Here is a 23,366-nt window from a genome sequence, read left to right as displayed (position 1 = left end):
AGCCTTCTTGGAGGCACCTGCATGGCTCAGTAGGTTAGGCGTTGGATTCTTATCAGCTCAGGTCTTGATCTCAGGGTCGTGAGTTTAAGCCCTATGCTGGGCTCCAGGCTGGTGGAGGTCACTTAAAAAAATTTTTTTTAAAAGATTTTATTTATTTATACATGAGCCACACAGTGAGAGGGGAGGGGTGCAGAGACACAAGCAGGCTCCCTGCAGGGAGCCTGATGTGGGACTCAAACCCAGGACTGCAGGATCAGGCCCTGGGCCGAAGGTGGCGCCAAACTGCTGAGCCACCCAGGCTGCCCCTAAAATTTTTTTTTAAATTAAAAAAAAAAAAAAAGTCTTTCTGTACAATGTGATTTTTTTTGAAAAAATAATTTGTGTGTATTTACCAATTCTCAAAAAGAAAATAAATTCAATGTTTGAGAGGTCTTAAGAGTTGAAGAGACCTGATATTCACTTTCATGAATTCGTCAAGATGAGAAATTTTCTCTGACCTAGGAGGTTGAGTGGCCCTTCCTCTTGCTTCTCTCTCTCCTGCTCATCTACATCAGACCTAGCACACACCTGCTCCCTCCTCACCTTCTTGTTTCCTTGGCACTTCAGCTTCCCCCCCATCAGCTGGGCTCTGGGCTAAATGCTAAAGTGAAGAAGGGGGACCTGCTGACATGCCTACACAGTGGAGGTCACAATGTGGTGGCTGTGATGAGGTCCTTGTTATAACTAGACTGGCATGAAAGACTTCACTGGGTATCAGTCTCCTTTGGGAGACCACAGGACACGTGTCACCTCTCCCATCCTCTCAGCCTCCAGCCCAGACCTTGGCAGAGTTCCTTTTAGGAGTTAGCAAGTGGCTGAGGAGGCAAGAGGTGAGGTGTTGGGGGCATCTGGCTCAGTCAGTGGAGCATGTGACTCTTCATCTTGGGGCTGAAAGTTTAAGCTCCATATTGGGTGAAGAGATTACTTATAATATAAAATCCTAAGGGGTCCTTGGGTGGCTCAGTTGGTTAACTGTCTGCCTCTGCCCCAGGTCATGATCTCAGGGTCCTGGGATGGAGTGGGGAGTCGGGAGTCTGCTTCTTCCTTTCCCTCTGCCAATCCCTTGGCTCATGCTCTCTCTCTTTTTTACTATTTTATTTATTCATTCATCACACACACACACACACACACACACACACACACACACGCAGAGAGAATGAGAGAGAGGCAGAGACATAGGCAGAGGGAGAAGCAGACTCCATGCAGGGAGCCCGACGTGGGACTCGATCCTGGGATCCAGGATCACACCCTAGGCCGAAGGCAGGCGCTAAACTGCTGAGTCAGCCAGGGATCCCCTCTCTCTTTCAATCTCTCTCTCTCTCTCAAATAAATAAACAAAAATCTTAAAGAAAATAATATCTCTTAAAAAAAAACCTTTAAAAATAAATTGATCAATCAAACTAAAAAAAAAAAAAAAAAAGAGGTGAGGTATTGGGAAGAGGTGTGGTGTGAAGGGTTAGGGAGGGATAAGAGCCTCCAGGACAGGGGATACTGAGGATGTCTGTTGGCCCCAGCCTCTTCTCCTTCCTATTACCAGGTGCCAGAGCCAATCTACTATCTGCTGGGGGATGATTGCCAGGGCCAGAGATGAGGGCTCAATACTTGAAGTGGGGTCTGGTAGCTGCCTGTATAGTTACGTTATGGCTGATGATGATGAACTTCCTGGACCAGGAGTTCAAACAGAATGACTTCCCTAAAAAGACAAGAATACAATTATGCCACTGCCCCAGGAACTCTTTCAGAAAGTGTAGGTGTTCGTTTGAGATCCGCAAGTGCTCTGCCTGCCTCCGCGTACGTGGAACGTCTGTCTGGTTTGATGAACGCTTCGAAACGGCTATTGAGCCTGTGCAGAGACCAGAAGATCCCATATCCTCTGATGCTCTGATATTGTGGTTGGTCGGTGCACAGTCTTGGTCTCTGTCCAGTCCCTACTCCCAACCCCATGCCCTGCCCATCTCTCCGTTCATGGCCCCACACTCTAACCTTCTTCCAAAGGTAGTGAGAGTAGGATGAGTCCCTAAGTTCCTCCCTCCCTCCTATGCTTTTTTTTTTTTTTTTTAAAGAGATTGAGAGAGAGAGAGAGAGAGAAAGCTTGAGGATGAGGGTGAGTGGGAGCAGGGAGGGTGAGTGGGGAGGGTGAGATCAGCAGACTTCATACCAATCCCAGAGCCCGACGTGGCACTCGATCTCATGACCCTGAACCATGACCCTAGCCAAAATCAAGAGTTGTTTGCCTAACCGACTGAGCACACAGGTACCCTACAACCTGTGCTTTTTGAAACTTCAGGGTGTCCAATCAAAGAGGGAGTTTGAGACTCAGAAGCCAATAGAAGAGCCTCCTGGGCAACCACTGGGCTACGTGGAGTCCAGTTGTCGGACCTGTGCAGTGGTTGGAAACTCAAGGTGCCTACGGGGCTCTGGCCATGGATTCAGGATTAACCAAAATGACATGGTCCTCAGGTGGGTGCAGAGTAGGAGGTGGAGACCAAGATGGTCAGGCCAGATCCTCCTCCCCCAAATGTCTACCCTGCTCTCCTTTCCAGGATGAACCAGGCCCCCGTCCAAGGATTTGAGATGGATGTGGGGAACACAACCACCATGCGCATAATGTACCCCGATATGGCTAGCACGCAGAATCCTGGCACCAAATTGCTGCTGCTTCCTCTGAATTCATCTGGTCTAAAGTGGTTTATGGAAGTACTACAGGAACAGAGCTTCAGAAAGCCCATAAACCCTGGGTATGACAGTGAGGGAAGCCATTGTTGGGGGTGATAGTGGGGACTCCAGAGAGATCCTTGCTGAATATTGGGGAATCCCCAAGGCTTACCTAAGCTGCTGTGTTAAATGACTCTGAAACTCCCCCATCCCAAACCCTTTTTAGATTTCAGATAGTCCAGTTTCCTGGTGGAAGTAACACGAGCAAAGACGAGGTAAGGGACCCAGGAGGGAAAAGGGGAAGGAGTCATGTGATGTGGCTGTGGGCAGCCCCAGGATGGACTACTTTCTTTCATATTTCCCAGGTCTTGGTGATCAGCCTCACCTTTCTTCAGTACATCCAGGATCATTGGCTGCGAAAACGTCATCGTTTTCCATCCTTGGGGTTTGTGGGTCTGTTATATGCCCTGCACACTTGTGACCAGGTAAGACATCTTCTGCAACTCAGATTTTCATCCCCCTGCCAACAATGTTCATTTTCTCAGGGACTTCAGATTGAGTCTAAAGTTTTTTGCCTGGCTTACAAGATCCTCCTTGATACCACTCCCTTCCTCTTCTCTCTCTAAACTCACACACTGGGCTTCTTAGGGTTCTCCAAACATACCAGCTACCTCCTGCTTTCTCATACACTGCTGCTTCTGACTGGAATGCCCTTCTCTTATCTCCCTGGGGAGTCCTCTCTCTACCCCTAATATGATGATGAGCAGCTAGTTGATGCTCTCCTTGCCAGGCTCTGGGATCACACTGTGTGTTCAGAGTGTGTCCTCCCTGGAGGTGAGCTCTGTTCTCCTCCCAGCTCTAAGAGGAAACCTGTCACACTAGATGTTAAATGAGTGCTGAAGGGGGCTTTGGCAGACATGGAGGCAGGACAGGATCCAACCTGCGACCCTGTGGCTCTCTCCTGTCTTATCCTATTTCCCAGGTATCCTTATTTGGTTTTGGGACAGATCAGCTCATGAGGTGGTCCCATTACTGGGATGATAAATATCGGTTCGAGAGTAACATGCACAGTTTCAAAGAAGAGCAGAAGCTCATCCTCCAGCTGCAATGTGAGGGGAAGATTGTTATCTACAGCTGACATGTTTCTGTCCTGTTCAGCCCACTGGAGGCCCCAGGAGGCTGACAGGTAGTCAAGGGGACCACAGAGTGTCAGAGAGGGACTGGGGCTTCAAGTGGACCCTGGATATAGATCAGTCTGCTGCTAAATAAAACTACAGCTTATTTCTCCCATGGGATTCCTGGTGGTATTAAAGGGTTGCATTCTATTCCACTTTCTTACCAGCACACATATCACCATATAACATATATATACATCACCAAAAAATAATCAAATGAAAAAGGGGAACAAACTGTAAAGTTGAGAATAAATCAAATGGATCTAACCATATATCAAATTAATAACATAAGCACCAGGGATCCCTGGGTGGCGCAGCGGTTTGGCGCCTGCCTTTGGCCAGGGGCGCGATCCTGGAGACCCGGGATCGAATCCCACATCAGGCTCCCTGCATGGAGCCTGCTTCTCCCTCTGCCTGTGTCTCTGCCTCTCTGTCTCTCTCTGTGACTATCATGAATAAATAAATAAAATCTTAAAAAAAAATAAAAATAACATAAGCACCAGAGAAAAGAATTATTTCAAGTTCCTTTGGAACTCAGTACACTCTGTATCCTTTGCAGGATATATTCTGTAGGCAAAAAGAACTACAAAGAAATTTTAAACTTCACTCAGTAGATTTATTATAATATCGGTATTATTTTTGAACCTAGACAATCATTATCATGGAATAAAGTAAAATAAGTAATTATATTAACATTATTAGGAACCAAATACAAAGTCAGACATGCATAGTCAAAACTCTGTGACATTTGGACGCCTGGTGGCTCAATGATTGAGCATCTGCCTTCGGCTCAGGGTGTGATCTTGGGATCCAGAATCGAGTCCCACATCGGGCTCCCTGCATGGAGCCTGCTTCTCCCTCTGCCTGTGTCTCTGCCTCTCTCTCACTCTCTCTGTCTCTCATTAATAAATAAATTAAAAATCTTAAAAAAAAAACTCTGTGACATTAAGTTCAAACTGGAAATATCATTATAAACTCCATTTTTATTTTTTTGTTGTCCCAAAATATACATCACATTTACCATTTTAACCACTTTAAGTGTGCAGTTCAGTGGCATTAAGTACACACACTGTTGTGCAAGCAACACCACCGTGAACTCACAATTTTCCAAATACATTTTCTGCTCTGTCATCTGAACAATCTAAAAAACCCCTAACATACTGGTAGCAATGATCAGTCCTGGAACTCAGATTTGGTTTTCAATACCTCTTTCCCATGAAAAGATTCCAGGTCTGACAGGAAAAGTACACAGGAAATCTAGGCCTCAAAGTTGGGAAGATTTGAACATCAAAAAAAGCAATTGTCATGATGGAATCACAGGGAATATATAAAAAGTCCTGAGTCCATCATGATATTCAGAAATAAAAACAATTCATTGGAGAAGACTATTACATCAACTGGGGAGGGGGAGGCTTTTTTTTTTTTTTATAAACAATTTCAAGGTATCCAAATAGCCTCAGTTAATGAGGGTGCTTGGTTGCTGGGTGCACAAAACAAATATCCACTACATTCTACCTCCCTGGCTGCCCAAAAAGTACACACAAACTAACAAAATGCAAATATCCCTCATATGGCCAAGAGCACATGTACCTGACTCCCCAAGAGCAATGGGGTCTACAGAGTGTCTAGCTTGGAGCCAGAGTCCAAAAACCCCAAAGGTGTGAACAGTACAGCTGCCTACCGTCATGTTTTCCAAATCCTGAACCCACTAGGACATCCTATCAACATATTATTTAGAGAAATAAAAGTTACCTGCTACAAAAATAGAGTCTTAAAAAATTGGTTGCTCCTGGAGAGAGGTTAGAAAAGAACTGGAGGGCAAACTGCTCCTTCTTTTTTACTTAATTTTGTAATCATGTGCAGGCACTACTTTCATTTTATATAAATGAAACAAAAATCTACAAAACAAAACAAAAAGTTTGGTTGGGTAGAAATTTACTTTTAACCACATCCCAAAGTTTTCCTGTAGACTCTTTTCTCAAGAGGGGCCAGAAGGCTCTTTCTTTCCCCTTTCTGCCTCATGCCTACCAACCCTGTGCTGGCAATAGATGGCTCCCATCTCAGAGAGATGCTCCACACCAGCCTTGGCACATATTCTTCCCATTTTATTCCTATCCCCATTATACTTGATTTCCAAGCCCTTCCTTGTCTGTTGGACCCTGGGCTGAATGCCAAGGCGAAGGCAGTTATCCACAAAGCCTCCATGCAGGAACTCACAATGTGACTTGTGGTGGGGTCCCTGATTCTGGGCTGGCATGAAGAAACCCACTGGGTATCAACCCCTTCTCCTCCAGGGAGGCCACAGGATACACCAAGTATTGCCTCTCCCCTCCCTCCTCTCAGCTTCCAGCGGTGCACCCTGTAGAGCTTAGCAGGCGACTATGGAGTCGTGAAGGAGGCTGCCAGGCTGGCGTGGTGCTGGTGAAGTCTGTGACCACAACTTCCTACTTTTCCCAGTGTTTGGTGTCTGAGTCAGCCTGCCATTTGCCCTCTGCATGGGACAGTGAAGCCTTATGGTGGATTTTAGGCTTGTGGGCCGCCTTGATGCTCACCTGTGGCTGATGCTTGTTCTCTTGTCAGGAAGGTCTAACTTGAACGGGCTAGCTCCAAGGACCTGCAATTGTTCTTGGGACCACAGGCACACCCCCTGGAGCCTAGAAATCTGTGCATACACCCAATCAGCTTGAAAACACTTTGAAAGGGCTCTCCAGCCCTCTCTTCTACCAAGATGTTCTGTGACACTTTCTCATCCAGTGGCCAGTGAGCCTCTTCTGGACATTGCAAGTGTTTGTCTATGTCCAGGCTCTATCTTCCCTGGAGAAGAGGTCTTCTTTTCAGTGTTCGTTGTAAAGCTTCATGACACACAGGTTTAGTATTTGCCAAGTGAATGAAAAGCTGGATTAGGGGCAGGGACAGCAATCAACTCATTTTCTCCACAAGGTTACTATATTTGGAGTTGGGCAGACAAGAGGTGGGCCCCATATAGGGAAAGGAGTTACATCCACCCCAGCACGATTTGTTGAGCCACAACGCTATGGCAGAAGGCAAGGTAATCATATAGCTAGAATGTGGGACTAATTTTGGACAGCAACAAGCCTTAGACTTTTGGATCTGCCAGGTGGGGCTGGAATACTCAGATCTAGGAGAGATTATGACAGGATACCAAGATATGAGGTACAAGAGTGATGTATGGATTATCAGGCACTGGATAAAAGCCTTCCCCGATTCCATCACCTCAACAACTGGCAATAATTAAGGAAGAATCAAAATCGAATATGAATTCTCATCCCCTCCCTGCCTCCACACAGAAGCCCCTGTGCTGAGAACAGAGCAGCCACTCTGTTGGGGACACAATGCACAGCCTCTAGTGGAGAACTGTAACTCTCCTCTGACCCCTGACCCATTCCTCTTTTTACCTGCAAGCCCTCCCACCAGTGTCATGCTTCAGGCCTCAAGAAGGCATATAAAGAGCCAGTGGGATTGGTTAACAAAGGACCAAGAAAGAGGTCACAATGTCCACACTGTGACAGGCTACTGATATAAACCAATTAGTTGGGACCCATGGCACCAGGGAGCACAGCCCTACCTTGTCTGGAAGAGTCTCCCTTCTCAGCCTCACCTCCACTGGGGTCTAGGCAAACCCTGGTCCCAGCAGGTGTAGGCGGAAGAAATTCCAGGGCCCCAAGTTGAGACCCCATGTTCTTCTTGCTCCCTTGGCTACTTCCTAAGTGTAGCAAGCAGAGCTGAGCTTGTACTCCTTCCCCATGGTGCTGGAGGATCACACAGGGGATGTTACTGCTTGTAGCATGCTGATAGACCCTCCTTCTTCATGCTCCCTGACTTTGCCTCCTGCCCCTGCTTCTTCCTGTCCCCCACCTCTGCACCCTGACTCCACTTTTCAGGATCTAGTGTTAGCACAGGGCTCAGCTGCTCCCTTCCCCTGCCCTGAGGAGCGAACAGGTGGTTAGCAGGTCAGGAGATAGGAGGTGAGGTATTGCGGGGTGGGGGTGGGGGTACATAACACAGGAATGTGTCATGTGTCCTAAGACCAAACAATTAAACAACCAGCTGGCTGAAAAGGGACCTGTTTTATGTGCTGAGAGGAGGCCTGCATGCAGTCTTTGGCTGGGGGTTGCCTTGTTGCTTTTGTGGGTGACGTATCCCCACTTCCACAGGAACATCTGGAAGTTCTGCTGCTGGCCCAGAGCCCCAGAGGCTCTGAGGTTGCTCACCATGGTGCCACATCTGCATAGCCTGCTTTCACCAGCAGGCTGTCTGCCTGATTTGACCAGTGCTTCCAGATGGGCCCCGAAGCTCCTTATGAAGTTGGAGACCATCTCCAGAGTTCCTGGGCTCTGAGCTACACCACCTCCCTGACTCCTTTCTCTGCTCCAATAGCCTCCTTTGTGTTAGAACATGGGGGTCAAGCAGTAAGTGGTCTGTGCTCTTCTCTGTAGGCCCTGATGCTAGGAGACCAAATCCAGTGCCAGCCAGCCAAGGAGGAACTATTTCAGCTGACCCCAGGCCACAGCAAAACCCTGAGACCATGCCGGTCCTGTGCTATATACAGTGAGGAACTTAGGTAATGTGAAATCGTGTTGTGGCATGGGACATCCACTGAGGAGCACCACACCGTGCTCTGGTGGGGGCAGGAGGGTGAGGGTGGTGAGCAGTGCCAGCCTATGAGCCCCAGTGCCTTCCTGACTTCCTTTCCTATCTCTGCAGAATAAATCAGGTCTCATTTTCAGGGAACAAGGGCAACAAACAGAACTTACTTGTACATAGTGCACCTGAGAATACCCATGACCTGGTAAGAATATCCACGTGCTGCTGGCGTTGCTGAAGCCTCCATATGCAGTATGGACTGTGGTGGTCTTGAGCCAAGGTGGAAAAGGGCATCTTTTATCAGGTGGTGTGGCTGGTAGAGGCCCCAGGCCTGGAGCAGACAGCCCTTAGCTTTTTGGTGTTGTTACCTTGCCGTCACTCTGCTGCGATTGCACGCTCCCCAAACCCCTCACTAATGTACAACCAGTTTTTCCTTCTCGACCTCATGCTAGGCAGCTTTTCTGCCTTCAAGCTGCTGCTAATTCCAAGCAGGGAAGCAGATGAATCAAGGTGATTCGGTTGTGCTCTGATGATTGTTGCTCTAACACACAAAGTAGGGAGACTGGTTGAGAGAATGGGGTGCCGCACCCACCAGACCCAGGCACTCCCTAGGAACAAGAACATTGCCCAGACCCTGGCTAAGCTCTACTACTCTCACGACTTTCTGGCCTGCACCAGCCTCTAGCAAACAGACAAGGAGAAGGTTGAAGAGAAGGGAAAGATTTTGTGAAAGGAACCCTCTGCGCTCAGCTCTAACCTTTCCCCTCAGGGTTCTGGTGATTAACTTTACTGTCCTCAAGTACATCCACGAGACCTAGCTGGTCAGGGACATTTCCTAACCACTGATTTGCTGTGGCATGAGATGAGGAAAAGGAAAGGAAACTCTGGCCTGATGCTCTTAGGCAAGGCTCAGTCCTGCCTGGAAGATCCACACTCTCCTCTAAGCTAGAGAATCAGAGGATGGGACAGAATATAATGAGCCAAGTCCTGTTTGTCTTTGAGAACTCCCAGCACAGAAAAGGCCAGGTGAGGCTTCTGAGTCACAGGGAACCTCACTAGGGTCTAGCATCTCTCGGGCCCCAGGCCTAGTTCTGGGGGCTTCTAAACTGTGATGTTTTACTAAGCATCTGTTGCTGAGTCCCAAGCCATGAGTTTTTGGAATAAAGCTTCCGCAGTGGTGAACAGCCCCCTGTCTGCTCTGTGTGATGTGATGAAATACAAGGGGCCTGGGCCCTGAGTAAGTAGGTTTGCGGGAGTCGGGTGCTATTCTTAAACCCCTACATTCTTAACTAGGCCTTAGCTCCATCCTCAGGCTTAGGAAAAGGAATTCCAGGTTACACCTGAAGGGCCAGAGGAAGGCCAAGCCCAGCTTCTTTAAAGAAAATTGTTCTTCTAGGCTTCGAGAAAGTTGCCAACAATAAGTTTTAAGGTGGCGAATGGGGTTCAGTCCAGGGTGCCTCCACCAGGGTCAGTCCCTAAGTGACAAATTCTGCCATTGGCCATCCTCTCTACTGGCTTGACACACAGTTGGACTACAGGGGACCAGAGCTGGTCGCAGCTGGTATGCCCAGGAAGGGACGCCAAGGGCATTCACCCAGAGCAGAAGGGGACTGAGGCCAGATGGAGTGTTTGAACTCCAGAAACTGACTAGCCTAAGGTCAACTCAATGTTTTCGAAGCCCCAGAAGTTATTTTAAGTCAAGAACATATGATGGTTCCTCATTATCCATGAGTTCAAATCTATATTCCAGGGCCCTCTATAAATTTCCCTCCCTACGCATCCAACCTGAGCCCCAGCATGCTTTGCCACAGGCTGACTGATCTTCCCAGCATGCTTAGCAACCCCGCCCAACTCCTCCATCCTTCAAGGGCCAGCTCATGCCTTCCTTCCTCAGTCTCCAGAATTTCTACACACTTCTAGTCAGCACACAGAGCTGTCTGTGTGACTCATTGATAAGTGTTCTTGTCAACTGGACTCCAGCTCCCCGTGGATAGCGGCTTTGTCTTGTTGCATCGGTCATAAGCCTTCTCTGTCAGAATGCAGGCAGATGACAAATTCATGCTACCTGACAGGAATCTTTAGCAAATTCTTCCTTCACAGATGCCCTGATGTGCTACTGTTGCCCAGTGACACGAGTGAAGCCAGCAGCAGAGAACAAATGTGGAGACATGGGGTTTATTGTTGGAGGGGAGGAGAAAGATTAGGTGAGGTGCTGGGGTAATACATTCTAGACAAGAGGCAGTAGATGCCCCTGGGCCAGAGCAAAACTCCTGCCAGTGACTCTCGGTAACAGGTGGGTGTGGCTTGCCTCATTCCTACGTGAGTCAGGGCCTTCCCCAGCCTTGTGGGTTTCCTTTCCTCTCTCTGGGCCATGACAGCCATTCATCTGTTCATGTATCCCCAGGTTGGCCCGGATCCTGCCCTGGCTGTGGCTGCTACCTAGAGATGGCCTGGATAGTGCTGGGGCTGGGGCACAGCAAAGCTGGCCCTGGGGATGTCAGACTTTGAGTCAGGGACTCGTCCAGCTTGCGGGTCTCGGCCTCCAGGACAGTGGCTTCAGGGGCCTGGGCCACGGCCAGCAGTGAGTGGGAGAGGCTGTGGTGCAGGCCCGCTAGCTCACGGCTAGTCTGCACCGAGCGAGCAATGTAGTCCTGCCTCTGCTTCCGCTCCAAGGCCAGCTGGCCCCGCAGCATGGCCACCTGGGGGGCAGAAAACCAAGAGGGAAAGGGTAAGTGCCCCAAAGCTGCCCCATGCCCTCCTGCTCTGCTCCCCGGGCTCTTGTGAGGGAGTACCTGAATCAACTACCACACACAAATCTCATGATCAGCACTATGGTATTTGGGGCAAGGGTCCTTGGGAATCATGGGAATTCCAGTGATTCTCAACCTTGGCTGCATAGGAGACTCGAATAGGGACCTTAAGAACAAGAGCAACGGGATCTCTGGGTGGCGCAGCGGTTTGGCGCCTGCCTTTGGCCCAGGGCGCGATCCTGGAGACCTGGGATCGAGTCCCACATCGGGCTCCCGGTGCATGGAGCCTGCTTCTCCCTCTGCCTGTGTCTCTGCCTGTCTCTCTCTCTCTCTCTCTCTCTCTGTGACTATCATAAATAAATAAATTTAAAAAATTTTTTTTAAAAAAAGAACAAGAGCAACAACAAAATACTCATGTACATCATTGATGGATCATTTATGTAATAAAATGCGAGGATTTTAACTGTATATTTTGGTGAGTTTGATAATGTTCATACCCATGTATAACCACTATCCCAATCAAGATACAGAATATTTTAAGCCCTGCAGAAAGCTCTACAGTGCCCCTTTGGAAGCTTTTGATAAATACTCTGACTTAATTAGATTGTGGTGAGGCCTGGGCATCAGTATTTTTTCAAAGCTCCTCAGGTGATTCTAATGTGTAGCCGAGGTTGAGAATCACTGATTAATTCTTGTTTCTCTGGGCAGCCTGGGTGGGTCAACAGCTTGGTGCCGCCTACGGCCCAGGGCGTGGTACCGGAGACCTGGGATCAAGTCCCGTGTCAGGCTCCCTGCGTGGAGCCTGCTTCTCCTGCCTGTGTCTCTGCCTCTCCTTCTCTGTGTCTCTCATGAATAAATAAATAAAATCTTTAAAAATAATAACAATCCTTCTCTGATGAGTACATGGAGACTACCAGGAGGTGGTTACTGGGAGCTCAGGGGAGATCTAGGACTAGGGTGAGGCAAGAGACTCCTGGAGTGTACAATTTAGGGAGGGACTCCAGGTCGATAATGAGCATCCCCTTAAATTCTCCACCCTACATGCTTCCCTTGCCTCCCCCTAGTCTGGGCCCCAACTTGGGACTGCTTCCTATGAATTCAAATTAATGGCTAAGTGTAGCTGTACAGTCAGGCTCTGCCAGTAGTGCTATTAATTTCTGAAACAGACTCAGAAATAAAAATTCCATAGTTCTTATTACTCCTGGGCTTTGGAAGACAGGGCAAACCTTATAATAAAATGCCAGGATTTTAAGTGAGGCCTAAGGGGCAAGAAGGCACTTGATCCTAGCTTCCTTGTATGCGGTGGCTTCAACTGAGCTATGAGGTATGGATCTTGGTGCTGGTGCCAGGCTACTGTGCCTGGTATGCTGGTGACAGCCCTGCTTGCATGGGTGTATTTGAGGGCGGAGGAGACCAGGATGCTCATGTTTGCTTTTGTTTGTCCTCCTAGAATCTTCTGTCTGCCCCCCAGCCCTCTTCCTTCTCCTTTCCCTTCCTAAGTAGGAAGCTGGTGGTCTGGGGTCTGGAGCACGCTTTCTTCCCCACTCCTACCCTAAACAGCTGGGATGCTGAGTTGGGACTGGGTTCTTCTTGCCTCCCATACAGACTGAAGTTCTCTGAGGAACTATCTCCCATCTCTCTGCTGGAAGGGCCACAAGGGGTCAAGCACACAGCAATTAACCAAAGCCTTGTCCCCGGATTTCAAGGGAGGGGAAAGGGGGCTTAGAAAGCTGATCCTTCCAGAACATACCTCTTTCTGCAGTTCAGCCATCTGCTTGTCATCTGAGGAGCCCTTCTGTCCTCCCCTTCCATCCTATGGAGGACAAATGTCATTCCCTATCGGAATAGGCCCTCCCGCCCTGGGGGTTCTGTAGGCATTTTCAGGCAGCTCATCCCAATCTCGGGGGCCAAGGCAGGTGCTGTGGGCCAGATGTGCCTGGATCCACACTGGACTCCATGGGGCACCATGGCCCTTGGGCAAGGAAGTCCACAAGGGGCCAAGCCAGTCTAATGGATGATGCCCATGGAGACATGATGCTGAATATCCAACAGGCTCAGATGGCATTGGCTTGAGTCACCTTTTCATTTACAGAAGTATACCTCGCCTCTGCTTTGTGCCAGCCCTGGGTTGTGAGCTAGGGATGCAGAAATGAAGTAAGGCGAGGTGCCTGCCCTTGGGAAGCTTTCATAAAGGAATGGGAACAAACAGCTGGGAGATGCTCAGCCACCAGAAGAAGTCTCTCCCAATCAGGCTGCAGCACTGTTTATTGATGGGCATAACTCTGCTAAAAGAGTGCTGGTCTGGGGAGTCTTCCCCCAATTCCTTACCCCAAAAAGCGAGTCTAGTCCCAGGAAATACCATGGACTCTAATCATAAATTCAGTACTACCAGGGAGGAGAGCCAAGAGGCCCACAAAGCTGCTATCAAGCTCCTGGGCACATCAGGGTCTGGCAAGCACCACTTGAAACCCATATACAGGGATTCTGACCAGAAGCCCGAGGAGCCCCACTCCTGGGTGAGCCTGAGGCCCTGGTCTGGCAGCAGGTAGGTTACACGCCAGGGAAGCCTTCCTGAGTTCCTGAGAAGGTAGGGCTGCAAGCTGTGACTCCATCCCTACTGAGGATAGACTGCTTTCCTGGGTCAGGAACAGACTGAGCTGCCTTGGGTGGGTAGAAGTCAGCCAGGAGGGGCTCTCCAGGTCAGCTAGCATCATGGCTGTCTCCCCCCAGAGGGTAGCCTGGGCTATGTACTGCAGGGGACTGTTTCTGGGGGCCAGGTTTGGGCTTTCTGGAGGCCGCAGTCAATAAGAAGAGGCACACCTGCTGTGTGGGGGACGAAGCCGCAGCTTCCTTAACCTCCAGGCCGCCTGTCCGTGACACGCGCATGGACTCCCTCTTCAGCTTCCTGCGCTCTCGTTCCACCTGCAAGATTCAGCTGAGAAGTCAGGGCTTGGCTTGGCTCTGGGGCTGGAGCAGGACTGCCTGTTTGAGAGGAGGCTGGTGTGGCTGTGGGTGTAGGTGTGAGCAGGCGACAGCAATCATGAGAAGCTAAACTCCCAGCATGAGGAGAACATGGGCCAGGGCAGCCTGAGAGCAGAAATGTGCTGCTGGGCCAGAAGAGGTAGGGCCAGCCACTCAGGCCTTCAGAGCAGGCTTAGTGAAGGCTTTCTGTAGTATTCTAGACTCTGCAGGCCATTAAATCTCTGTCACAACTATTCAATTCCTCTATTGTAGTGTTCCCATGAAAATTTCTTTTCAGTAACAGGCAGCAGGGCTGAATGTGGCCCTGGGGCTACAGCTTACAGCTCTGCTCTGCGGGCTACACAGGAGGTAGAGACGCCTGCCCACTGGACTCCAGTTGAGGGAGCTAAGGACAAGAGAAATGGATTACCTGCTCCAAGGTGGCCCGCAGCTGGACATTGTGGTGCTGCAGCCTGCTCCGGTCAATCTCCAGCTGTGCCACTGCTTGCTGGAGGTACTCCAGCCTTTGTCCCCAGAGCTGCCTCTCCTCCAGCCCAAGACTAGGCTCAGCTTCGACTTCTGACACCTGCAGGACAGACCTGTTACTCTCACCTGGGCAGCCCCTTAGGCAGATGGGGATCAGATAGAGGGCAAAGGGATCAATCTGGCAGAGCTGAGCTTCAGGGACCCAATTCCCAAAGGAGGGGAAGAAGCCCCTGGAAAGGAGCTTCCCCCTGGCCATCTGTTCCCACCAGGCCCCCAGCTCACCTCTTCCAGCTGTCCACCTACCTCTTCTCTGGGCCTCTGTTCTGCTCTGCTGGTTGAACTAGAGCTCAGGAGCTGCTCCTTCTCCAGAGCCTGTCTGGTGAGCTCCAACTCATCCTGGGACATCAAGGTGTGGAGCAAATCACCCCCTGACAACGTCATATCGAGACCTTCTCTGCCTTCCATCCTCATAAAAACCGATTACTTTTCTCATAGATTATAGTCTTATTGTTCCTGGAGCCTCTTCTGAACTATTCTAGTGAAGAATCTTTATTTTACAGGTGGATAAAGCAAAGAAGCAGAGAGGGGTCTATTCAAAGATGCACAGTTGGCTAGGGCTAAAACCTGGCTCGTCTGAGATCTCCCATAAGCTAAGCAATAGCTTGGAGCACTGAGACATGGACTCTGGGATCACACACAGTTGGGCATTATGGCACCACTTATGGGCTCTGTGACTTGGTATGAGTGCTCTCCAAAACCCAACTTGCTCATTTGTGTGAAAAAAAAAGAAAGAAAAGAAAAAGAAAAAGAAAAAGAAAAAGAAAAGCTCTATGAAGCGTAGATCAAGACCCTGAGGTTAAATCCCTATTGATAAGTGGGGACCCCAGCACTAGATATTTTCTAGGTGCCGTATGTCTCCTAAGTATTAATGGTCAAGAAGACAGATAGGAAGTGCGTGTGCACAGGTGGAAGTTGTCTGAGAGACGGGAAGATCTCAGCAATAAACGGGCTGCATTCTAGAGTCAGACTCCCTAGATCTAATTCTGTCATCAACTGGCCATATGACCTTGGACAAGTTACCTGGCCTCTCTGAACTACAAACTGAAGATAATAATTCCTACTTCTCAGGGCTGTTGTGGAAGGAAGCAAGAATAAAAACGCATGGCATGGAAAATGCTTAAGATAAAAAATGACAGCATTGCGATGGAGGGCTGCATCTGAAAGATGTTCTTGAGTGTTTGAGGGGTGAGGAGTGCAGGGGGACTCTGACCCGGCCTACAGTACTGCTCAGTAATCCTCCTGCTCAGTGATATACCTTACTTTCTCTGTGCCTTTAAGAATGAGCCTAGAAATAGGAAAGGAATTTACTTATTGAATGCTTCCTTCCTATGCATTTTATATGTATTATCTCATTTTATACTCAAGATGACCCTTGGGGCTAGTACTGTCATTCCCTATTTTATTGAAGAGAAAAACAAGAGTCAGAGAAGTAAAGGCACTTATCTAGGGTCACATAGCCCATAAGCTGTAGGACTGTGTTACAAACTCAGGAACTTGACTCCAAAGTTCACAATGGATCCCCTTCTCTGCATATCGCTCCCAGAAGGTAAGTCCCTGCATGACTGTGTCTGAGATGACGAAGGGGGGACACCTGGGTTGAGCGTTTGCCTGAGGCTCAGGGCATGATCCCGGAGTCCCAGGATCGAGTCCCACATCGGGCTTCCTGCATGGAGCCTGCTTCTCCCTCTGCCTCTGTCTCTGTGGCTTCATGAATAAATAAAATCTTAAAAAAAAAAAAATGAGATAACAAAGGGGGTTCTCTGGGGCTCAGCCCTGGTCAAGGCCCCACAATGTAGAGTCAATTTCCTGGGAAAACTGGACTGGGTTCCTCTTGGCAAAAGAGACAATGGCTCTCTATGACCAATAGCCAACTTCACTTTCCTGACTGCCTACTCCGTGCAGGCCTTATGCTCAGTGCTGGGGTGCCCAGGGGACTAAGACATGGCCCCTGACCTTGAGGTTGAATGCTACACCTTAAGGCCCACTTCCCTTCTCACTCAATATTCCACCTAGAGGAGTACACTTATCCCTAACTGGTGTGGACCCCAAGTCTCTATCCCTAGCATCATCCTTCAACTTCAGGTCACTTTACAGTCCTGCCCACTGGACGTCATCCCCTGTACATCCCACAGGCACCTCACCTTGCTGCCTTCCATAGCATTTCTGAAACCTGCCTTTGAGCAGAAACCTGAGGGTTTGGTTTTCTTCTGCCCTTTTTTTACTTCCCCATCTCTTAGCCAGTCAACTGCCAGAAGTCCTGTGAGCTTCTATACCCACCCTGTGTCACCATCCACCCCTACTGTCTTAGGTGACCATCTGTCCCGGGACTTCAATGACTGCCTCCTTGTTGTTCTCCAGATCTACTGTTGCTTCACACAGTAGCCTGAGTGACTTTCTGGACTAAACATTGGATTGTGTCACCCTCCTCCACTGTCCCAAATGCTTCATCCAGGTCCCACTGGTCAGCCAGGTCCTTGACACAACTTAGAAGCCCTCAACGATGATGGCACCCTGCTGCCTTGTCTTCTGTTGCTAACTGCCCCTCTGTGTCCCAGGCAGCCCGAAGTCCCTATGCAGACATTACACATTCTCCTTCCTTTTTCCTCTTCCCCAGTAAGCTCCTCCCCCACCTGTGCTTGGCTAATTCCTTACTGTTCCCTTCTCATCTAATTTTAAAGCCTGCTTTTATTGGGAAGCCTTTCAGGATTTTCCACTAGGAACGGCTGGCTGAGTGCCCTCTGCATGCTCAAGAGCACACTGATCTTCCCTAATGAGGATCTAATTAGAATCTGACAGTGCATTCTAATTGTTTATCTGCTTGATTAGAAGCTCTACGAGGGCAGGAACCGTGGCTGTCTTACTTTCTCCATATCCCCCCAGACTAGCACACTACCCTGGATTCCACTTATCTCCGCTCTCTCACACCCTGAGGTGCCATAAGCCCAGGGTGGTGGGCAGCGCCTGAGCTCAGCCAAACTGGGCTCTGCACCCTCCCTGCTGTTATGATTCACGGGGTGACTCACCTGCAGCCTCTGCTGTTCCAAGTCCCGCTCCAGAACAGAGGCCTGTAGGAACATGGCTGCCTCCTGCAAACTGCTGACGCTAGCCTTGCTCTGGGCCAGGGACAGTGCCAAGTCCTGGGCCTTCTCCCTCCACTCAATCTCCCTGGCCTCAGTTAGCCTCAGTGCTGTCTGCAGTCGCTCCAGCTCCTGCTGCAGCCTGGGCCCTAAGGTGGCAAAGTCTGTAGAGGGCTCTGGGGGCGCTGTGTGGCTGTGCAGTGAGTCCTCCAGATTCTTCCTTTGCTGGGCCTCCCTCAGCCCCAGGATCTCCTCTTCCTTTTGGGCTAGAGTCAGCTGCAACTCCCTTAGGCTTTCTCGAAGGCCTCTCATCTCTTCCTCTTTCTCCTGCTCCGGACCTGGCTTCCCTTGGATGGCATCTTTTCGGGCCCTCCGGGCCAGAGACTGCTCTAGCAGCTGCCCCTGTCTCTTCTGATGGCTCAATTCTTCATCTCTCTGGGCAAGTGCCCGCTGGAGCTGCTGCACGGCCTCCTGGTGCCGGAGGTCCCGGTCCTGGATCTCGTCCTCTCGCCTCCTCAGAGCCTCCTCCAGCTGCCGGGCTTGTGCCTGGCAAGAGTCCAGGGCAGCCTGCAAAGTGGCGGTGCTGGTCTCCAGGCTGCGGCTCAACTCTGCTTGACCCAGCAGCCGCTGCTCTTTCTCCTGCACGGCAGCCTGGGCCTTGCTCAGGGCCTCCTGCAGAGCTTGGGCCCAGTCCCGGGCTGTCTCCTCCCGAAGCTGGGAGGCCCGGCCATCGGCTCGCAGGGCCTCCAGCGCCAGGTCCCGTTCCTTGAGTGCAGTCTCTGCCTGCAGGAGGCTGGCCCGCAGGCCCCCGACCTCCGCCTCATGCTCCTGTGCCCGCTCGGCACCCTGTTGCTGGAGGGCCAGCAAAGCCTCCTCCTGCTCCCGAGACTCAGCCCTTAGGTCACCCACCACCTCCTCCAGGGCCTGCACACGCCGTCCCTCCACGGCCAGCTCCTCCTGGAGCCTTCGCACATGCTCCTTGTGGTCCTCAAGCTCTCCCTGGCGCTCTTTCAGCGCCGTGTGGGCCTGCTCCAGAGCCCTCTGCAGGGTGCTTGCCTCTTCCTTCCTAGTCTCCTCCTGCCCCAGGGCCTGCTGCTGTTGGTGCTGCAGGGCCTCGAGCTCCTGGTCCCTCTGGGCCAGGGCTCTCTGGGCCTCTTCCAGGTGACCCTGAAGTGACCGCTCTTTCAGCTCCCCCTGTTCTGCGGCTTCCTGCAGATGCCGCTGCAGGACCACTATCTCCTGCTCTCGCTGAGTCAGGAGGAGGCCAGTCTCCCCTGCCTTCCTGTGTAGGCCCTGGAGCTGCTGCTCCAGCTGATCCTTATACTCCTTCAGTTCCTGGATGCGTTCCTGCTGGCATTCTACCTCCCTCTCCTTGTCACGCAGGATCAGCTTCAGGTGCTCCAGGCTCCCGCGCTGGGCTTTACTCTGGCCCTTCCCTTCCTCTGCCCGCTCCTGCATCGGTGGCCTCTGGGAAGCCAGCTCCCGGCCTCGCTCTCTCAAGGACAGCTTGATCTGTCCCAGGTCCTCCTGCAGGATCTTGGTCTGCAGCGTCCTCTGGTCTTCTAGGACCCGAATCCTTTCCCTCTGGAGCACCACGTCCTGGTCCCTCCTCTCTAGGTCCTGAGCCAGACGCTCCTTCTGCCTCTGCAGCTCCTCGATCTGTTCTTGCTGGGACTTCAGCTCCTGGTCCTTGTCCTGGAGCTCTTTCGCCAGAAGGGTGCTATGGCTCTCCAGCTTGTCGATCTGACTGCTCTGGGCCTGCAGCTCCTGGCTCTTTTCTTCCAGGTCCAGCGTGAGGTGGGTCAGAGCTACTCTCTGCATTTCCCTCTGGCCCTCCAGCTCCTCGATTGCCTTCTGTTGGCACTCCATCTTGTGATGGTTTTCCTCTCGTTCCAGAGCCAGGCATTCCAGAGTAACCAGCTGCTTCTTCAGGTCCTGAATCTCTCCTTTCTGGGACTCTATCATTTGGGCCTTCTTCTCAAGTTCGAGAAGCTGATGCTCCAAGATGTTCCTCTGGGTCTCTCGATCCTTCTCGAGCTCTTGGATTTGCTCCCTCTGTGCAACCAGCCTCTGCTCTTGTTCCTGCATGGCCAGAGGCAGATCTTCTAAAAGGGACCTGCACTTCTCCAGCTCCTGGATCTGTTCTTGTTGCACATCTACCTCTTCGCTCTTCTTCTTCAGGTCCAGAGACAGAGCTTCCAAAGTAGCCTTTTGCATCTCCCGTTGTTTCTCCAGTTCCTGAATACTTCCCCGCAAAGCCTCCACCTCCCCTTCTCTTTCGGATAGAGTCTGAACCAGGATAGCTAAATTCTCCTGCAGAGCCTTCCCTTGGGCCACCTTCAGCTCGCCCTGCTCCTGCAGAGCCTGGGCCCGCTCACGCTCGGTCTCTGCTTCCTCACTCTTGAGTTTCAGGGCTGAGCGAGCAGTTCTCAAGTCCTCCTCCAGAGCCCTGGTGGCACCAGCCTGAGCCCTGGCTTCTGCCACAGATGCCTGCAAACGTTCCACCTGGGCTGTCAGGCTCTCCTTGGCTGCCTGCAGTAGCTTTCGCTCATTCTGGGAAACAAGATGCAAAAATCGCCTTAGGCTACGCTTCCTTGATACTGTCACCCCAGCTCAGGCCCTCCGTTTCCTTACTCTGTGGCACAGCCCCGTCAAGGAGTAACAAAAAGAACTGGTGCATTCCAGGTAAGCTGATACCATAAGAAATCATCCCCACAACATTCCAGGGCTCTGTTAGGCCCAGAGAAGAAAGCCTGATACAAACGAGCCATCCCAGATTCTGGTCTTTCGGGACAAGGGACAAAAATTTCTACCTCAGTTCAGAAAAACTCACCGGGGCCTTCCTAACGGGCCTCAGGGACAGGGAGACAGCCAGGGAAATAGACCTTTGCTGAAGGACGTTGGACATGACATATGGATGGGTTATGACCATAAGCCGAGGTGGTCTGGAGCCTGGCCCGAGGGTTCCTCCTGAAGAAATCCCCTCCCCCAGATCAGGGCCACCTCACCTGGGCCTCTAGTCCCTGCAGCTCTGCTTGCTGTAGACGACTCTGTAATGATGCCACAGTTCCATGCAGTTCAGTCAGCTCAGATTCCAGGGAGATCTGTTTTCCTTCCCACTTGGATTTCTCTTTGGGAAGAGAGAAGGTGGTAGAGCAGGGCCCAGAGTTAAGAGTAGAGGAAAAGAGGGATATAGAGGCAGAAGGATGGTGAGGAACAGAATCAAAGGGGAAGAAGGCTAAGAAGGAGAGAATTACATCATTTCGCAGACCTGTCACCCATCTGCCAGCTGTTCCTAGTTGTCTAGGCTCCTTGCAGCATCCGCGCTCGCATCTGTGTCTGCTGCCCAGTGCCAGCACTTGCCTGACTATCCTCCCAACACTGCCTCACCCTGATCACGTAGAGATCGCCAACCCTGAGTTCCAGGCAGGGGTGAACTAGAGGACATTGGAGGTCCTTTCTAGTTTCCAGTTCTATGATTTGCAGAGGTTCCTAGGGACTGGTGTTACTCTATTGGCTGCCCCCTCATTTCTGAAAAATGCACCAGAACCCAGCTCTCAGGGAGCCCTCTGGGATATTTTCAAGGCCCAGACTCCCTCCCCAAGCTGTCCTCTTCTCTTCTACAATGGAGCCTTGGCCCCCAAGACCCTCCCTCTCTTTTTTTTTCCAAGTAGTCACCACCCATACACTTGGCTGCGGTAGGGGGACATTCTCCTTAGATCCTCACCCTTTGCTATCTCCCAAACAAGCCCATAATCCTTGGGCTGTCAAAGGTTAATAATTTTGACGACATAGTTGGAAATGACAAAAGTTACCGTGGATAAATGACAAAAGACAGAATTTTATAACCTTCTCACATTCCTGGCCCTAGGTAGCTAGTTTTTAAATCTGTGGACAGAGAAAGTAGGAGCCTAGCCAGGAACTTCCCTCACTTCAGCTACTCTGTCCTCCTCTGTCTCCCTCCTTCCAGAATGGCCCTCGAAACAGAAAAATAGTCATCACCCCTTTGGAAAGGTCTCTAAGTAGCTTCTCACAGTTGTGAGCGAGCAGTAAAGAGCAGCTGCCCCTTCTGGACTTCGGCATCTCCTCTGTCTTCCCTCCAAACCTCCCTGCCTGCCTTGAGCTTCTCACCTTCCTGGTTCTGGGAGAGTTGTCTCTGCAAATCCTGCAATTCTGTGCAGACCTGACTCTTCTCGGCCTCTGTATCAGTGAGACGCTGTTCCAGCTTCAGGGCCTGTTCCCGCAGATCATCCTGGGAAAGGTAGGGTGAGGTTAAGCTCCTCATCTTCCACAAAACTACCCCAGCTCCGGACCCAAGCACCCCCCTCCTCCCCTTCAGCTTCTGTGGGGTCTGCCCTGTGGATCTATTCCTAGGTGGCTCTCTGGAGTGATGACAGGCTCTGCTCCAACTGACTGGAGCCTAGAATCCCTGTCTGACCCTGCTGAGCTCAGGGTCAGTTCTCCCCCCAAATTCCAACTTCAAAGCTCAGCTCAAAGGTCACTTCTTCCTTCCCTGTGACCCTCCCCAAGTAAGAATGAATTGTCCCTTCCTCCTATTATCACTATTTACATCTGTTATTGATCCGATTAATTCTATCAGTTCTGCTTATTTTAGAATTCAGTTTCCTTCCTCAGCCTTCTCGAGGGTGGAAACCTGGTCTTTCTCCTTCCCATACCATCAGCTCATAAGGCTGGCATATAGGTGGCATTCAATTTTTATTGAATGATTGGTTCACTGAGAGGTGGAATTTACGGGACATTTAGTTCAATCTATAAATGGCAACCTCAAATCTTAGTGGTCCCCAGTTTTGTCGGGTTTTTCTTGGAGGTACTGGCACCAAGCATAAATAAATCAGAGCTAAAGGGAAAATGATACATAACAATATCCCTCATTTCTCCAGGCTTTTCTAGTTCAGAGCCTACTCAGATCCCTCCCTCCCTACCCTCCTCACAACCCCAAGGCAGGCATGGTTTGCCTCAGTTGGCTAGTGAAACCCAGGCCCAGGAAACCAAATGCCATGCTCATCCTTGCCCAGGTAGAGAGTGTTGGGGTGGAACTCATCCCAACTTCATTTTGGGAATAAAACAGCTCAAACTGCTTCATGAGTCCTCTGCCAGGGAGTGAAGAGTTCAAGGAAGGAGAGCATAGCATCATACCCGGGCCTGCTGAGTCTTCCATAGGTCTTGGTGAAGTTTCTGGAGGGCAGATGCCACTGCCTCAGCTGACAGAGCTGTCAGGAGGGGCCCTCTCTTAAGGAGGATCCCAGTTCCATTCTGGTCTGAAAAAAATGAGAAAACACATCCTCACTTGGCTTCACTATGAAAGAAACAGCCAAACCTCCCCAGATCTGGCCATGGCCTTCCTACGGATCCCTCCTGTCCCCAAAGAACGCCTTCGAGCAGTTCATTCGTCGTGAACTTTCTGTGTTCCTATGTGCCAGGAGCTATGGTGGGCACTAGATAATGCTAGTTATCATTTGTTAGGCATTTAGTAAATGCCAGGAACTGTGTGACCTATTTTACTTATGTAATCGTATTAACCCCTTAGAAAAATCCTG

General features: G+C 50.5%; 2 protein-coding genes across 15 annotated transcripts in view; one reads left to right on the top strand and one right to left on the bottom strand.

Moving 5' to 3' along the window:
* Positions 1–714: 714 nt before the first annotated feature.
* Positions 715–3,984, top strand: LOC112673386 (CMP-N-acetylneuraminate-beta-galactosamide-alpha-2,3-sialyltransferase 2-like). Of its 2 annotated transcripts, XM_025469036.2 has the most exons (7): positions 738–869; positions 1,577–1,935; positions 2,327–2,499; positions 2,583–2,777; positions 2,921–2,969; positions 3,060–3,179; positions 3,677–3,984. In XM_025469036.2, the coding sequence occupies exons 2-7, from the start codon at positions 1,627–1,629 to the stop codon at positions 3,830–3,832; spliced, it is 1,002 nt and encodes a 333-aa protein (XP_025324821.1). In that variant the 5' UTR covers positions 738–869; positions 1,577–1,626; the 3' UTR covers positions 3,833–3,984. The 2 variants fall into 2 exon arrangements, with proteins under 2 accessions (XP_025324822.1, XP_025324821.1); XM_025469037.1 differs by lacking the exon at positions 1,577–1,935 and having other exon boundaries at positions 715–869.
* Positions 3,985–10,633: 6,649 nt separating this feature from the next.
* The window catches only part of CEP250 (centrosomal protein 250), a 50,691-nt gene continuing 37,958 nt past the window's right edge, over positions 10,634–23,366 (bottom strand). For 10 of the 13 annotated variants that reach the window (XM_025469842.3, XM_025469841.3, XM_025469840.3 and 7 more), the window contains 9 exons: positions 22,966–23,087; positions 21,940–22,060; positions 20,817–20,938; positions 17,755–20,361; positions 14,975–15,067; positions 14,616–14,771; positions 14,045–14,146; positions 12,975–13,037; positions 10,634–11,173 (listed from right to left, as the gene is read on the bottom strand). In XM_025469842.3, coding sequence (XP_025325627.1) covers positions 10,910–11,173; positions 12,975–13,037; positions 14,045–14,146; positions 14,616–14,771; positions 14,975–15,067; positions 17,755–20,361; positions 20,817–20,938; positions 21,940–22,060; positions 22,966–23,087 — 3,650 coding nt within the window. In that variant the 3' untranslated portion in view covers positions 10,634–10,909. Of the gene's footprint in view, positions 11,174–12,974; positions 13,038–14,044; positions 14,147–14,615; positions 14,772–14,972; positions 15,207–17,754; positions 20,362–20,816; positions 20,939–21,939; positions 22,061–22,965; positions 23,088–23,366 lie in introns of those variants that run through there. The other 3 variants (XM_049100233.1, XM_049100236.1, XM_049100235.1) reach the window with 3 other exon arrangements.

This window comes from Canis lupus, chromosome 24 (assembly GCF_003254725.2).
Source record: "Canis lupus dingo isolate Sandy chromosome 24, ASM325472v2, whole genome shotgun sequence".
NCBI classification, from domain to species: Eukaryota; Metazoa; Chordata; class Mammalia; order Carnivora; family Canidae; genus Canis; species Canis lupus.
The sequence above is the reverse complement of the archived record's forward strand: the minus strand, read 5'-3'. Positions and strand labels throughout refer to the sequence as shown.